The sequence below is a fragment of the Chlorocebus sabaeus genome, chromosome 3, assembly GCF_047675955.1.
Source record: "Chlorocebus sabaeus isolate Y175 chromosome 3, mChlSab1.0.hap1, whole genome shotgun sequence".
Classification (NCBI taxonomy): Eukaryota; Metazoa; Chordata; class Mammalia; order Primates; family Cercopithecidae; genus Chlorocebus; species Chlorocebus sabaeus.
Genome location: NC_132906.1, coordinates 21,031,731 through 21,048,924, shown reverse-complemented (window position 1 = coordinate 21,048,924; position 17,194 = coordinate 21,031,731). Strand labels below are relative to the sequence as shown.

General features: G+C 38.5%; 1 protein-coding gene across 19 annotated transcripts in view; it reads left to right on the top strand.

Moving 5' to 3' along the window:
• EPSTI1 (epithelial stromal interaction 1) overlaps positions 1-16,746 on the top strand; it is a 315,408-nt gene extending 298,662 nt beyond the window's left edge. For 4 of the 19 annotated variants that reach the window (XM_073013785.1, XM_073013794.1, XM_073013801.1 and 1 more), the window contains 2 exons: positions 14,856-14,936; positions 15,867-16,588. In XM_073013785.1, the coding sequence (XP_072869886.1) occupies positions 14,856-14,936; positions 15,867-16,005 (220 nt within the window). In that variant the 3' untranslated portion in view covers positions 16,006-16,588. Of the gene's footprint in view, positions 1-5,464; positions 5,762-7,751; positions 7,877-14,855; positions 14,937-15,866 lie in introns of those variants that run through there. The other 15 variants (XR_012092045.1, XR_012092048.1, XR_012092046.1 and 12 more) reach the window with 12 other exon arrangements.
• Positions 16,747-17,194: the final 448 nt, after the last annotated feature.

Genomic DNA, 17,194 nt, shown 5'->3' with positions numbered 1-17,194 from the left:
TGCCATTAGCTGCAAGTAATAGAATATTTAATGTTAAAAAATATATGAAATGCCATTGTTTTGGACTGAGCTTCTGTACTAGACCCCAACAGACCTGACCAAACCAAAATGGAGTCACTCATGCTAAATGCCACATAGTTAAACTGAACTTTAAGGAAGCAGACAGATCCAAAAACAAATGAGTTTTCCCTTAAAACAGGAGATTCTAGTCTACCAGAGTCAGCATAATAAGAAAGTCCCCTTACCTTTAACCATTACCAAAAAACAGTAACCTGATGTTAATCAATGAGCTTTTAAAAAAAATTCTTTTGCTCTGTTTCCTTGTTATGACCTTTAAAACCCCACTCTTCTGCTATTGCCTAATGTGAGCTCTCTTTCTATTTTGTAGAATGGAGGGAGCTCCAATTCATGAATTGCAAATAAAAGCCAATTAGATCTATAACTAAATTTGTTGTAATTTTGTCTTTTGATAGTAGCTAAAAACTCTTAAACACTAAAGTGTTTATTGCCTCACATAATAAATAGACTGTGTTAGTTTTTTTGAATTTACAGAATGTTTAGCATTTGAGCTTTTTTGTAAAATAATTCTCATGGCTTTTTCCTCAGAGCTGCAACATAACTATAGGGACTTCAGAGATCATATCCTTATAAAACAACATGCAGAGTAAGAAAGGAACAAGTCATTCCCTATGTCCCTCTTACGAAGTGAGAAAATGTTTTGCTGGAAACCCTCCTAATAGATTTTCACTTTTATCTCATTGGCCAAGATTACACCCCATGCCAGTGCCTACACTAATCATTTGGAAGGAGAACAGAGTTTCCATGATTGGCTTAAACCAATCATCCTTCATTCCCTGGAAGGAGGTGAATCCCATGTAATATATCTCTAAACATAACTTGAGTATTATTGAAAAGAATGAGGGAGAGAATAATTGCTAAGTAGGCAACAGTGTCTATCTTTGCTACCCAACATCTCTACAAAGACTTTGTCCCATAAAGAATTTTCAAAAATGATCAATGCCACACAGAACACACTCAACCACTCCTCAAAGAAGAAGATCCCAAGCCTCATCAGTTGCTGTACTAAACTCCAAGTTATGTAACTCTGGAGTTATGCAGTATTCTCTATCAGAATAACTAAATATGATTTCTTGTGGCCCAGGAACCTATGTCTAAAATAGACAGGTTATTTACCTAAATATACTCAACATGTAACCCAATCCAACAAAGACAGAAAAATCTTAAAACAAATCCTGGAAATACATCAAAACAGAACCTCTTTAAAGCATAAATCACACAGGATCCATAAAACAAAAATATAAGTTAAAAAGCAAAAACAAAAAACAAACAAACAAAAAACCAAGTACAATGGCATCAAAGAGCAAATGAATGCAACGACACCTCACATTTCAATACTAACGCTGAATGTAAATGGAATAAATGCTCCACTTAAAAGATATAGAACCACAGAATGGGTAAGAACTCATGAACCAACTATCTATTGCCTTCAGGAGATTCGTCTAACACATAAAGACTCACATAAACTTAAAGTAAAGGGGTGGAAAGAGGCATTTCATACAAATGGACACCAAGAACAAGCAAGGGTAGCTATTCTTATATCACGCAAAACAAACTTTAAAGCAATAGCAGTTACAAGAGGCAAAGAGGGACATAATATAATGGTAAAAGACCTTGTCCAACAGGAAACTATCACAATCCTAAACATATATGCACCTAACACTGGAGCTCCCAAATTTATTTAAAAAATTACTAATAGACCTAAGAAATGAGATAGCAACACAATAATAGTGGGGGACTTCAATGCTCCACTGACAGTACTAGACAGGTCATCAAGACGGGAAGTCAACAAAGAAACAATGGATTTAAACTATACCTTGGAACAAATGAACTTAACAGATATATACAGAACATTTCATACAACAACTGCAGAATACACATTCTATTCAACAGCACATGGAACCTTCTCCATGATAGACCATATGATAGTAATGACCATACTATCATAAGCGATCTACAAATTCAATGCAATCCCCATCAAAATACCACCATCATTCTTCACAGAATTAGAAAAAAATTCTAAATTCATATAGAACCAAAAAAGAGCCCACATAGCCAAAGCAAGATTTAATAAAAAGAAGAAATCTGGAGGCATCACACTACCTGATTTCAAACTATCCTATAAGGCCATAGTCACCAAAACAGCATGGTACTGGTATAAAAATAGGCACAAAGACCAATGGAACAGAATAGAGAACCCAGAAATAAACCCAAATACTTACAGCCAACTTATCTTCAACAAAGGATACAAAAACATAAAGTGGGGAAAGGGCACCCTTTTCAAGAAATGACGCTGGGATAATTGGCTAGCTACATGTAGGAGAATGAAACTGGATCCTTATCTCTCACCTGTACAAAAATCAACTCAAGATCAATCAACTTAAACCTAAGATCTGAAACTATAAAAATTCTAGAAGATAACATTGGAAAAACCCTTCTAGACATTGGCTTAGGCAAGGATTTCATGACCAAGAACCCAAAAGCAAATGCAATAAAAAACAAAGATAAATAGCTGGGACCTAATTAAACTAAAAGAGCTTTTGCATGGCAGAAGAACAGTCAGCAGAGTAAACAGACAACCCATAGAATGGGAGAAAATCTTCACAATCTATACATCTGACAAAGGACTAATATTCAGAATCTACAATGAACTCAAACAAAGCAGTAAGAAAAAAACAATCTCACCAAAAAGTGGGCTAAGGCCATGAATAGACAATTCTCAAAACAAGATAGACAAATGGCCAACAAATGTATGAAAAAATGCTCAACATCACAAATGACTAGGGAAATGTAAATCAAAACCACAATGTGATACCACCTTACTCCTGCAAGAATGGCCATAATCAAAATATCAAAAAACAGTAGATGTTGGTGTGGATGCAGTGATCAGGGAACACTTCTACATTGCTGGTGGAAATGTAAACTAGTACAGCCACTGTGGAAAACGGTGTGGAGATTCCTTAAAGACCTAAAGGAAGAACTACCATTTGATCCAGCAATCCCACTACTGGGTATCTACCCAGAGGAAAAGAAGTTATTATGCGAGAAAGATACTTACACATGCATGTTTATAGCAGCACAATTTGCAATTGCAAAAACGTGGAACCAACCCAAATGCCCATCAATCAATGAGGAGGATAAAGAAACTGTGATTTATATATATATATATATATAAATATATATATATGATGGAATACTCTTCGTCCACAAAAAGGAATTAATTAACAGCATTTTCAGTGACCTGGATGAGATTGGAGACTATTATTCTAAATGAAGTAACTCACGAATGAAAAACCAAACATCATGTGTTCTCACTGGTATGTGAGAGCTAAACTATAAGGACACAAAGGCATAAGAATGATACAATGGACTTTGGGGACTTTAGGGGAAGAGTAGGAAGAAGGTGAGGGATAAAAGACTACAAACAGAGTGCGGTGTATACTGCTCAGGTGATGGATGCACCAAAATCTCACAGATCACCACTAAAGAACTTACTCATGTTACCAAATACTACCTGTACCCCAATAACTTATGGGGAAAAAAAGAGGCAGCTGGACAGAAAAAAAAAAAAAAAAAGAAAGTATACAAAAGACTGGCTGGCTCATCTCCTGTGGCTTGCTAACTCTGTTCTCTGGAAGGATTTCTCCTGCCCAACATCTTTTATGCCTGATTATCCCATCTTGGAAAACAGTGCTTGCCTGTTATACTCTAAAACCACAGTTCTTTGAAGAGTTCTAGGAGCTACAGAGATTTAGCACCCTACTTCTCTCAGATGAGTTCAAAAGTCCTGGTGTCTTTTTAAAAGCTGAACAATCCCAGGTGTACGTCACTACGCATGAATTTCATTTGGCAATACAGTCCCCTTAACAACTAAGTTGACTTTCAATGTACCTGTTTCTAGCCACTTCCATAAACTATATAACTATCAATGGTTAGACTCTTGCCTACATACAACCTTTGAGAATTCCTGTCTTATCATCTTCTTCTGCTAAGTCTATTGTTTTCCTGCCTCTGTGTGTTCTACTTGATGTGGAAGTAGATCATAAAGTATTGGCTTGTATTACATAACAAGAAATCTAACTCCATTTTTAAAATGTTTTATTGCTTGCAGTTTTTAAGTCTCACCCCTCCCTCTTCCCTGTGTGTTCCACATCTGGACAGGCTGATAAGAAAGTGAGGATGCTCCCTTCTTTTGTTCCAATGGGAGATACAAACAATGCAAGTCCTTTCCAGTGCACAAACCACCCCCACCCCCACCCCCAGTCCCAGCCCCTAACCACAATAGAAACCCAAGCCAGTCTCCTTTCCTTGCTCTCTCAAGCCATTTTGGACCTGCTCAAGAGGTCTTCCCTATTCCCTACAGAGACACTACTTATGTAAATAACAAAGCTTTTTATGTCCTCTTGGTGTGTGTCATCATCGGTCTTGGCTTTCAAACTAAACTTTGGGTGAGGACCCGTCTGCCTTCAAAGATGATCATAACAGCTTTCCTAATGGTATTTACCATTAACTTACATTGCAAGTCAACAGCAAATCGTATCTTAGCAAAGCTGTATTTTCTTTCTAATCTGCTTTTAGGATGAACTACCTACAGACTATGTTTGTCTTTCTAAGACAAATCTAAAAGCTGCAAGCGATACTGTAATTCTTCTCACCATATTTAACATGGTAACTCCATTCAGCAAATGCTCTGAATCCAAGGTACAAAAGCTTCCAGTTTGATAACATGTTTCACCTTCACCTAACAAGGATCATCAGCTGCCCAGTCTGGAAAGCAGAGGCTCTGTTTCCCCTCTATAAATGACTCCTTTCCTCAACACATTCCACATTCTAGGACCTGTTACTTCCAGCATCTTACTTCTGGCCACAAATTCTGCATTAGTTGGGAGACCTTCCACTGAAATTTAAAAAGCACTAAAAAAAAAAAAAAAAAGAGTAACCAAAGGAATTTATCGTCTCACACAACAAAGAGTTGAAAAGTTCCAGAGTTGGCCAAATCTGTGGCTTAAAAATCTTAGTGTTCTCGGTCAACTTTTAACAACAAACCGGGGAGGGAGCAGGGCTGCTGACAAGGAATAGCTATTTTATAAGCAATCCATACTGGCTGCCATAATCAGTCAGTCTGCATATAGTGATTTGCTATGTATGATATCCCACATGCTAGCCTAGGCATTACAGAGACCACAGCAAATAAGACGAACCCAATTCTTACCTTCAGGAGCTCACATTCTAGAATGCAAGACATTCTTACTTGTTAAAGAATGATGAATTATGATTGGTTTCGTAAGAAAAGAAATATAATCCTATGTTATTATAACTAAACTTTTCCAAAGAGAATATTTAAGCCATCAAGATAATGTTAAATCTTTTCTCTTTTACTCTACAGAACCTCAAATCATACTCTATGTTAGTTTCTAAGTACATTGGCCAGGTGCAGTGGCTCACGCCTGTAGTCCCAGCATTTTGGGAAGCTGAGGCAGACAGATCACTTGAGGCCAAGAATTCGAGACTAGCCCAGCCAACACGGCGAAACTCCATCTCTACCAAAAATATAAAAATTAGCCAGGCATGGTAGTGCATGCCTGTAATCCCAGCTACTTGGGAGGCTGCGGTAGGAGAATCACTTAAACCTGGAGGTAAAAGTTTGAGTGAGCCGAGATCGCCCCACTGCACTCCAGTCTGGGTAAGAGAGTGAGACCTTGTCTCAAAATAAATAAATAAATAAATAAATAAATAGATCTTGACTTTCTTATTCAGACTTTCTTTTTTTCCATTTCGGAATTTTAATTGTCTCTTTTTTGTTGTTAACAAAGTTATATATGCCTTTACCCCGTTATTTCAAACATCCATGTTTTGTGGCATGAACTCTATTTTATTCTTAAATATATCCAGCGTGGAGCCCTCTGACTTCTTGGACTCATTTCTGCCTGTGGGGGCTACAAAGATTTCTGGGGTTTTTTGGTTTTTGTTTTTCTTTGAGACAGAGCCTTGCTCTGTCACCTAGGTTGGAGTGCAGTGGTGCGATCTTGGCTCACTGCAACCTCTGCCTCCTGGGTTCAAGCAAGTCTTCTACCTCAGTCTCCCAAGTAGCTAGGATTACAGGTGCGCACCACCATGCCCAGCTAATTTTTTTTTTTTTTTCTTTTTTAGTAGAGATGGGGTTTCACCATTTTTGTCAGGCTGGTCTTGAACTCCTGACCTTGTGATCCACCCGCCTTGGCCTCCCAAAGTCCTGGGATTACAGGTGTGAACCACTGCACCCAGCCCTCAGATTTCTGTTTTTAAGATATATTTTATTGTGCATATTTAAGGTATACAACATGATATTATAAGATACATATATAGCAAAATGGTTACTATAGTGGAACAAATTAATATATTCATCATCTCACATAGTTACCCATTTTTCTGCCCTGTGTCAAGAGCAACTATAATCTACCCATTTAGCAAAATTCCTGAATACATTATTATTACTATAGTCCTCACATTGCATACATTTCTTACTGAAATTTCTTTTCAATTCATTTCTGATTAGCTCCAGTATTTCTATGAACCTACGTTGTGCCTCATTTCTTGATTTCCTTTTTTGTTTTGCTGGACTAGATCCTCAAGTTGTTTTTTCATGGCTAGCATGGGAAGAATATTTGCAAAACCCTTGACTATATGAAAATATCTTATTTTGACCTCATATAAAAGTGCTCTTTGGCAATGTTCTCTAGCCATTATATCAAACAGGTTATATAGCTCCTATCTGCATTGTATTTTCATAAATTCAGTGTTTCTGATTTGCTGAATTGTTTTTTTTTTTTTTTTAATTTAGCATGGTTCTGGTTTGAGGAGGGAGCAGGGAGAGAGAGATTAAAAAAAAAAAAACTCTATACGTAGTCTGCCTTATTTTATCAGAGGTCAATTTCCTGAGTTCTTTTGAAAATTACATGTTTAAGCTAAGCTTGTCTATTGCTTTACTTCTATAATTCTATATTCCATTCTTACAACTTGACATCAATTAATAAATGTAAATGAAGAATCAGTAATATTATGGATAGTCCTGAACTTATTTATAAACTCTTGGGTTCAAATGCACTTTGAAAAGAAATGTGATAATATTTTTGCTTTTAAAACACTCAATTAGAAAAAAAAAACTCTGCTAAAAAAACAAAAAGGCTTATTACATCATTCTCTTTTATTCTTAGGAGATAAAGAATCCTAAATGCCATGTCTGCCTAGGAATTTAAGAATTTCACTCCCCAGCTTTTCTTGACATATATTTAGTGTTAATTTCTCAATAGCCTTCATTTCTGTGTTTACTGATATTTCTGCATTGTCCTCAGACTTGCTAAACACATTAAACGCATGTGTCCCTTGCTTCACTTAGAAAAATTAGTAATTTTTAAATATAACTGAGAAGCTGGATCTTTTTCTATGCTGTGATGAGGAATGATTTTTCTGTCTTATATCCCATGTTCGGGCAGTACAAATTTTCAAGCAAACTCTGCTTTCTCAAAGGTGCATTACTGAAACTTTGACCTCTAGTATTAAATTTCCTGCAGATATCAGAGTCCATTCCACAGAGGTAGCATTAATCTCCTCTACTGAGACAAGATGTTCCCATTATTCACCAAGATAACTAGTTCCTAGATTTTGCTGACAAGCATCTTTTTTCAAATGTGCAGAGCAAAGAGGTTGGCAAGAACCCACTTAAGAGAAGAAGGCAGCAGAGTTGAAGATCAGCCTTCCTAATGTTCAGAACATGAGTTATTTTCATCCCTATACTGACAGTTGTGGAAATAACTCCAAGGTAATACCATCCAGTATTAAGCAAGAGATGATTATAGTTTTTTATGTAAATAGAATTATATTTTGTCTATAAAATCTGAAAAATAATACTCGACATTATATTTTTGCTTTCACTTCATGTCTGAGGTATAATTTTTTGAGGTTCTATTAATTAACCAAACTCTTTGGTCATTCGTATATGATTAAGTGAACATATTAAAAAATTTTAAATGTAGATAAGCCATCTATCTTAACTTGATGAAGTTAAAAAGACTCCTGTGACATCTACAAGGTAAGAGTGAATAGCTTATGTTGAAAACTGATTAACATGAAATTCTTCCAAATGTTCTTGAGCGACTAGTCCAGTGGGTTTTTCTCTCAGTCCTTTCTATTTTTAAAACATTTCTGAAGTGGTTTGTTGTGTAAGAAAACTCTCTTTATTAGAAGATTAAATCACCAAAAGAGCAGGTATTCGATATTTGAGCTCTACTAACAAGCTGTGTAGGTTCCCCTCTCTAGACCTCAGTTTCTTATTATGCAAAAGAGGAAGGTTGGCCTTGATAATCTCTATAGTCTATCCCACCTGAAAAAAAATCTGATTCTAGAATTTTTGTTTTGCTGTAAAATTCCCGATCAGTTGGATAAATGGTGAGCTAAGATGAACTAACATCAGTAAGAACATCAACTACTTCTTAGCCCAGCATGCTCTGTAGTTCTATAGTAGGAGTCATTAGCATTATGGAATAGAAATATGATTACAAGTTCATATTAGCTTGTTACATGAAGTTCACCATCTCAAAGAGAGTGTACTGTGAACTTGTTTATAAAAACTGAGGTCATCGAAAAATGACAGTATGTGTGCACTCACATGTACGCACTTCTGTGTGAGAGTGTCTGCAGGTATGTGAGCATTTGTGGGTAAGTGTGCTTGTGATTTTAGAGGAAAGAAAGAACAGTGGTATAGACATGAGAAAAGGCAAGCTTGCCTCAAAGAAACCCCGTTTTCAGGCTCTTTGGCAATGTTGGTAAAATGTGACAGTTTATACCAGGTCATGCTTCAGTTCAAACATACCAGTTCTAGATTACCCTCCCTTTTCAGCACAAAGACATAAGCAAGGTGCCCATTCATCTGCCATACATCCCTGTGAAAATGTGTGAATTAATGAATTGTTGAGGCTGAAAGACACTTTAAAGTTAAATGGCTTGGCATTTTAAGAATTTCTTTTATTTTTTGAACTTGACAACACATGAAGCAAATTATTCTATTGTCAAATGAAATTTCTACAAGTAGTATTTTCAAGCTAAGAGAATATACCAAAAAATTTTTGATAGATAAGCACTTATCAATAATCACATTAGCACATTTTTCAGGGCTACAGAGTCTTAACAGAAGACAGTACTTCAGTGACTATTTTTCAGACTACATGTTGGCAAATTGCAGCCCATGGGCCAAATCTAGCCCATCTGTTTTTGTAAATAAAGCTTTGTTGGAACACAGTCACATTCATTCACTTATACATCACCTGCTTACCTGTTATGGTGGCCTAGTAAAGTAGTTGTGACAGAGACTATATGTCACAAAACTTAAAAAATGAACCATTTGACCCTTTACAGAAAAAGTTTGCTAACCTCTGACCAAGACCACAGGTTCTCAACTTTCATTATTACTATTTCTTTTTAAAATATAAGTGGCCCAGGCCCTTTTTTCAAAATGTAAATAATTAAATTACTATTGTTATCCCTGATGATACATTATTCCTGATAATACTTGTTGCAGATATTCTGGTATCTCGCCATCAGCCAAGCACTCTTTACAATCTTCATTCTCAACCAAGCACTGATTTTGAACCTAGAATTCTCAGCACAAATTAGGTTGTGCAAGATAAGTGCACTCATGCAGGTTTTTGGAAACATGGCGTATTTCTGCAGCCGTGATCTAGTGTTAGCTTTTCAGCTAGAAACTGAGGCTGCGGAGATGGCACATTCCTGATTCCTGGATCCCAGCTACGGTAGCACATTCTTAGACTCTGTAGTTTCTGTGGTGGTGGTGGGGGGAGCTTCTGATCTCCTCCCTTGCTGATGGGGCCTAAGATTATAGGGCTCCTGGCAGGCAGGCCTGCAGTTATTCTGGAAGTCATTCCAAAGACCCTGCTCTGAAATAGCTCCTTTAGCTTTTTCAATAACTTTGTAAGCAGATGTCTGAATTAAATCCTTTTGTATTTAAAACACCTTAAGTGACTTTCATTTTCTGTACAATATCTTGATGACATGCTGAATTCTTACTTATGTGAGTCTGGTTTAAGATCTTTTCTCCTTTTCCATTCACCCAAAATCTCCTTCAGCTCCGTGATCACACTGTTGAAACACTGTAGTTTTATAATGAATTTGCAATTTGGTAGGACAAGAACCCTTTTATTTGAGGGATGGAGCACTCTTGAACATTAATTCTGGCAAATACATTTTGGAATCAATTTGTCCAATTTCCCTGCATCTGCTCACCACAAAACAGTTGAGATTTTAATTAAAAGTGTACTAAATGTATAAATTATTTTGAGGATAAACTAACATCTTTATAATACTAGGTTTTCCTGTAGGAGAATATAGTTTACCTCTTTGTTTCTTTAAGGCTTCTTTCACAGGAGAACACATTTTTTAATTTTTTTTAAAAAGGAAAGGAAATAACAGATTTCACACATGATTATAGTTGTATGGATGAACACTGATGGATACTGAAACAAAGGGTAACATCAAAAGGCTAATAGGAATTCTGAAAGATTTTTAAATGAAAATTTGTATTAATCAAATAGCGTCTATGTACACTTGGAAAATGGTAATGAATAAAAGTGAAGGCACACTATTAATTGGATCTGAAGATTATACTTGGGGTATACATGGATTTAATCAATCATCCCTTCAAATAATTTCAAGGATTTCCTAGATTATCTAGTCAACGGGTTAGGAAGCGCCAATTTAGACCAACCTTCCCCCACAGTGAGAATTCTTTGGACAGCATTTCTGGGTCAATTATTGGAGAGGCTAAACTTTCAGTAAGGAGAATTTACTACCTGGTAGGGTAACTATTTCATTCAAGGAAAAATCTAATAGGAAAGGATTACTACTTCTATGGAGTCAAGTCTATCTGTGCTCCAGTCACCTGGAGCTACAATGAATAAATCTTACTTCTGGAGTATTTTGGTCTTTTAACTATCTGATAACAACTTTCATCTCCCCCACGCACCCATCTCAGTTTCCTCTTGCCAGTTCTTTCCATATCCTTTTATAGCTTATTCCCGAACCCTTCACTAGTCACCCTTCTGCAAAAGCACCTCAGTTTCTCACTCCTATTTAATGAGCAAAACTCAGCAATGAGTTTAATAAGCTAACTCCAACACCCCAGATATGTGTTTTAATGTTTAAATAAGATATTTTCATGCACATTGAACTTTGGCTCCATAGTGAACATTTGTCACCTAGGTTTTTGGGTTTTCTTACCTGAGCTCTAAAGTCAAGCAGCTCTGAGTCTGCATATTAAACACACACATGCTTGCACGTGTGTGCAATGTTTTCTCTTTCTTTGGAAATAATTTCAGGTCTGTAAGAATAAGAGTAAAAATGACATTCATATGGCCGGGTGTGGTGGCTCACGCCTGTAATCCCAGCACTTTGGGAGGCCAAGGTGGGTGGATCACAAGGTCAGGAGATTGAGACCATCCTGGCTAACACGGTGAAACCCCATCTCTACTAAAAATACAAAAAAATGAGCCGGGTGTGGTGGCGGGCACCTGTAGTCCCAGCTACTCGGGAGGCTGAGGCAGGAGAATGGTGTGAACCCGGGAGGCGGAGCTGGCAGTGAGCTGAGATCCGGCCACTGCACTCCAGCCTGGGCAACAGAGCAAGACTCTGTCTCAAAAAAAAAAAAACAAAGGACATTCATACATCCTTTACCCAGATTCACTGTTGCTAACATTCTGCTCCACTTGCTTTATCAATTGCTCTCTTTCTCATAATTTATTATTATATTTAATTATGTTGGTGCTCAAATTGTCCCAATTTGACCTGTGAGAACACTTTCAGCTGGCTCTTGCATCCTTTTTCGTGCCCTGTTTTTCCTGTTTTTCATTTTTCTTTTTTTTGTTGTTGTTTTTTGTTTTTGCTTGTTTGTTTTGTTTGTTTGTTTGCACTTCCTTACTTTCTAGCAGAGCAAGATTATTCTCCAGACTTACCTACGCTATGCCAGCCTGGAATTAGCCACTTCTCCAAAGAGCCCTAGTCTTTTTTACTGGAGAATTAAATCTGTACTTGATAACCAATTGACACTTTAAGAGCCTGAAGCTGTCTTAAAGGTCTTCTTTAGATGGATGGGGTAACTTTGGCCCAGAGAGCACCAGTAAATAGCTTAGTCAAATAGCTGTTTAGAAGCAGAGCCGGGATCAAAGTCAGGCCTCCTCACTCCCAAATGCCTAATATCTGCTCTTTCTATTTTATAGCTTTCCAGCTTTCACACAGCATTCAATAATAATCCATGCTAAGTTGCATTCTGTTGATTTTGGTCCATCATTTCAATATCCTGAGACATTTATGTATTAACCAGTGCCCTCATTGGATACTCAATCTTAATTCAAATTCTGTAAAAGTAAGTTTCTAAACTGAGATCAGATTTATTTTCAACTTCAGAGGAGATTTCTTGGACTGAATTATAAATCTTTGAATAATGAGGTGTTTAATGAAACCAGGACTAACACGTCGTTAACTGTGGGTTGAGAATGGTGCTCTTTTAATGGCTATTTTTTTTGGAGCTTAATGGAAAAATACGGAATATTGAAAATGTTTTCTTATTGTTATTTAATTTGTCAAAACCTCATCATTTATACTACATTTTAAATGAGGTGGAATAGTTTTTAAAGATGCTACAGAGATCATTACAAAAGCACTGGGAAGCCAAACATACTGTGGAGAGAGAGTGGGAGGAAGCACAGGAGGAAAAAAGAATTACTGAGCTCGATGTGAATCTGGGTGCCGGCAGCACACATCAGCTTAGTTCATTGCCAACAGTCCACGGGGGGACATAATGTGAAAGTTAAAATGGAATTGAGATAGGTGTGTTGACAGTTCTGCATCCATAACATCCATCCATCCCAAGGCACCATCTGTTACATGTTCAGTCTTTTTGTGAGTATCAGCAATAGAGGTAATTAAGCAAATGAGCAGCTAAAATTGAAGTTTCCAGAAAAGAGGAAAAGTTAGCAAAGATATGACAATGGGGTGTCACTGTAGGAGCAGAGGCTGAACACCAGGATCATCCTTTATGGATACAGCAGGGTGGATGAGTGGTGAGACCAGGGGTGGAACCAGGAGACCTCACAGCTTCATGGTGCTCATAGTTTCAGAAGCCACTAATGGCAAAGGGAAAATGCCTCTGACTTCCCTATTAAGGGGGAAGAAGAATGAACTGATAAGTTTGGAGGCACTAGGGAAAGAAAAGAGGCCAATTTGATATATTATAGATATATGGATAGTGATGCCTCTGTTTGTAAATCTCCTAAAATCAGTGCTCCTTTTAACAAAATTGGCTGCAGTACCATGGAAGCTCCAGTCTCTGCACTGGCATCTGGGGTGACAGTAACATTAAGAGGAGGGCTGAATTACAGAGGCTCCTAGAGCTGCCGAGGGGTGCTGGTCTACCACAAGAAACCACATAGCCTTCTTGTTCCTTATGCAGAAACCATCTCTGAACCTGCTCAGAGGGCTGGAGAACTGAGAGGAAGGAAATTCATATCTTGGATGTCTTTGACAATAATGTGTTGGTGGGAGTTTAGAGATAATGTAGTTTTCTTTTTCTAGATTTTGATTTTTTTAATTTTATTTTTTGCTGTGTTAACGAAAAAATCAAGTTCTGTAATATATTTTAAAGAAGTTTATTCTAAGCCCAGGGCAAACAGTCTCAAGAAGTCCTGAGAAAGTACGTCCAAGGTGGTTAGGTTACAGTTTGGTTTTATATGTTTCAGTGAGACAGAAATTGGAGATAAAATAAAAAATCAATACATGGAAGGAATACTTGGTTCAGTCCAAAAAGGCAGGACATTTTGAAGACAGGTCTTACAAATCAAGGTGGGTTTTAGGGATTTTTTTAGTTGACAGTTTGTTGAAAGAGTTAAGCCTTGTCTAAAGACTTGAAGTCAGTAGAAAGGAACACTTAAGTTAAGATGAGGGGGTCTGCTCTCTGTCATATGATGCTATACCAGAGTCATGTTGAAAAATAAGCCACATTATACCAGGTTAATTTAAAAAAAAAAACATTCAACAAGATTTTATGGTTTGTAGGGCATGACTTTAATCCTTGCCTGGCATGGCCTTAGGTCTTGTTTACAATTTGGTATCTTATTGCAACAAGAGTCCATTCTGGGTTGGGTGCGGTGGCTCATGCCTATAATCCTAGCACTTTGAGAGACTGAGGCAGGTGGATTACCTCTGGTCAGGAGTTTGAGACCAGCCTGGACAACATGGCGAAATCCCATCTCTACTAAAAATACAAAAATTAGTTGAATGTGGTGGTGCATGCCTGTAATCCCAGCTACTCGGGAGGCTGAGGCAGAAGAATCACTTGAACCCAGGAGGCGGAGGTTGCAATGAGCCGAGATCACGCCACTGCACTCCAGCCTGGGTGACAGAGTGAGATTCTGTCTCAAAAAAAAAAAAGAGTCCATTCTGTCAGTCTTATGATCTCTATTTTAACATTAATGCTGGTCAATTATGCCTAAACTCCAAAAGAGAGAGGATAACAGGGCATGTCCAATCTCCCTTCCCATCAGGGCCAAGAATTCAGTTTTTCAGGTTTCTCTGAGGTTCTCTTGCCCAAGATGGAATCCATTCAGTTGGTTAGGAGGCTTAGGATTTTATTTTTAGTTTACAGCTGTAATGTTTTGCTTGTGTCCCAATCTCCTGAGCTTTCTTAATTTAACCCCTTCCTTCCCTGATCCTTTTCTTCCCTTCTCTGTCCCCAGCCTCACCCCACAGACTTATAGGAAATTTGGCCTTCTCCTACACTCTACAATCAGACACCCACCCTCTGTCTTGTCAGGAAGGTAAGAAGCTTTTCCTTGGAGTACTGTCAGCTTTGACACTGCTTCCACTCTGTCCTCAGAGTGGGACAACAATCTGACCTCAGAATACATTTCCAGCATGTAGGATTCTGCCTTATTTTTTACCCAGTCTCCTGCTACTAACTGGCTTCCCGCTTTTTCTGCCCCCGCCTGAGTCTTTGCTGCACTTTGCTGACCAAGATCCTTCCATCTCAGGAAATGGAGCCACACCACTGACGGATGGGCCTTCTCAGGTTTGGTCATTTGCTGTGCTTGGATTTCTACCAATTACCAGCTACAATTGCCTTGCCCCAGAGCTTCACCCATTCAGGCTGAGCTCCTGACCTGTTGTATACATGTGGCCAACTGTCTGCTTCTGGTTGCCTAGAACACCCTTCACACACTTAACTTGCTCCCCTCTCCCTTCAGGCAGGTCCTTTGGGTTCAGAGCTTGCCTGAGCCATGGTTATGATTGGGGCTTGTATCTACAACAGGTTAACAGTGCCGTACATGGCAAGTAATGTTCTAGTAATATAGATATATTCAGAAGAATCACTGTCTTGGCTGAGACTGAATAGCATCAAAACTGTCCCAAATTCGTGAGCTCTTAAAGGAGCTTCAATTCGTTTCAGTTATCTGAACAGACTTGGAGGTGCAGTAATAAGCTCCGCAATGTTTTCACACTGATTCAGCTAATAGATGTCAAGCTATTTGCTCTCGGTGCCTTATTGATTAAGGTAGGACAGGTAAACAGCTGAGAATCTGCGTTAAAATGTAATTTAGTCAGTCAAGGAGGAATGCTCCATGGTGGGAGGTGTTTTGCTTAAGGAAGGAAAATGCATCCTATAAACATTCATATCAGAATTTTTAAATAGCTCAGTCCCCTGAGGACTAGACACAAAAAGGGTCTTTGTGATTCTTCTTTTGGTCCAGGAAGATCTTGCGTCCAAGATGGAAGTTGCAAGGTGTGGACGACTCCTTCCTTCTTGAATGCAACCAGGCACCCCAAGGAAGAGTGACAAGAATGTCTCCAGTTACTACACATGTAGATCTGTTGCAGAGCGAGTGCTGAGATCACAGGTCGATGAAGGCACTACCACTACTACACTGGGTCCCAAATGGGCACAGTTCATTCTCCATAAAGAGAGAAGTTTCCCACCCTGTCAATCACCACATTCTAGGCCAACAGTCTGTGGACAACTCTGGAACTTCCAAAAAGCAGATGCTGAGATGAGATTTAAACATGGAACAAAATGTATTACAGAAAATGTGGAAGGATTCATGAGAGACTGAGAGAACCATCAGATAACAATGCAGGTCTGTCTCAAGCGAGAGAGAAAGGCTCGAAGGAAGGAGTGAAGCCATCCTCACAGGGTTAACCAGAATTCTGGACAGACATATAGTTATAACTAAGCAGCAATCAGGCTGCACTCTGGCCCACTTCCTTCTCACTAAAAGTCACCATAACACTAGATACTGACCATTTGCAACCCCGTTGTTCCTAGAGATAAAATTTCTGACCTTAGAATAATGAGGCTATTGCTTTAGGTGTTTTTCAGGTCCTGAATTCCAGCAAAACAGCTGAACCGCTGATGGCAAGCAGTTTGAAGACCTCCACAGAGGAACCAAATCAGCATGAGAATACAGTTTCTTCATCTCCCTCCCCCATGACTTCACCCTGCACTCTTCCATCAATCAACAATCTCCACTCTCTTAAAAATCCTAGCCCACTACTCCTTGGGGAGACAGATTGAGGTTCCCTCTTATCTCCTCGTTCGGCAGCCCTACAATTAAACTTCTTTCTCTGCTGCAACCTGGTGTCTCGGTGTACTAACTTGCCACACGTCAGGCAGTGGACCTATTACAGTTACAGGAGGGTTGAGGGCATGCATCTTGGACCACAGGGCAGTTCTAAGAAAAGTATGGGAAGCCTGATGGGGCAAAATTGTTTATGAGAGGGACACTGCATTTCCTGGGAAGAGGTCCTCCTTAGTATGCCTGTGGTATTAGTCAGGGAGCAGCCCAACGGGAAGGTGGCCTCAGCACAAATGCAGCAGTGGATTTCAAAGCACAGCAGTTGGGGCCATCGGTCGATTTGCTTCCTGCAATCAGAAACCTGTGAGGCCTCTTCTCACATCCACCATACAAAGGACCTCTTAAAAGTCATTTATATGTGTGTAATCCTGTCCGCATCAAGGAGATTTAAGGAGGTTTACTAATGCATTAACAACCATAACAAGAATATCTCAAAGATTAAAAAT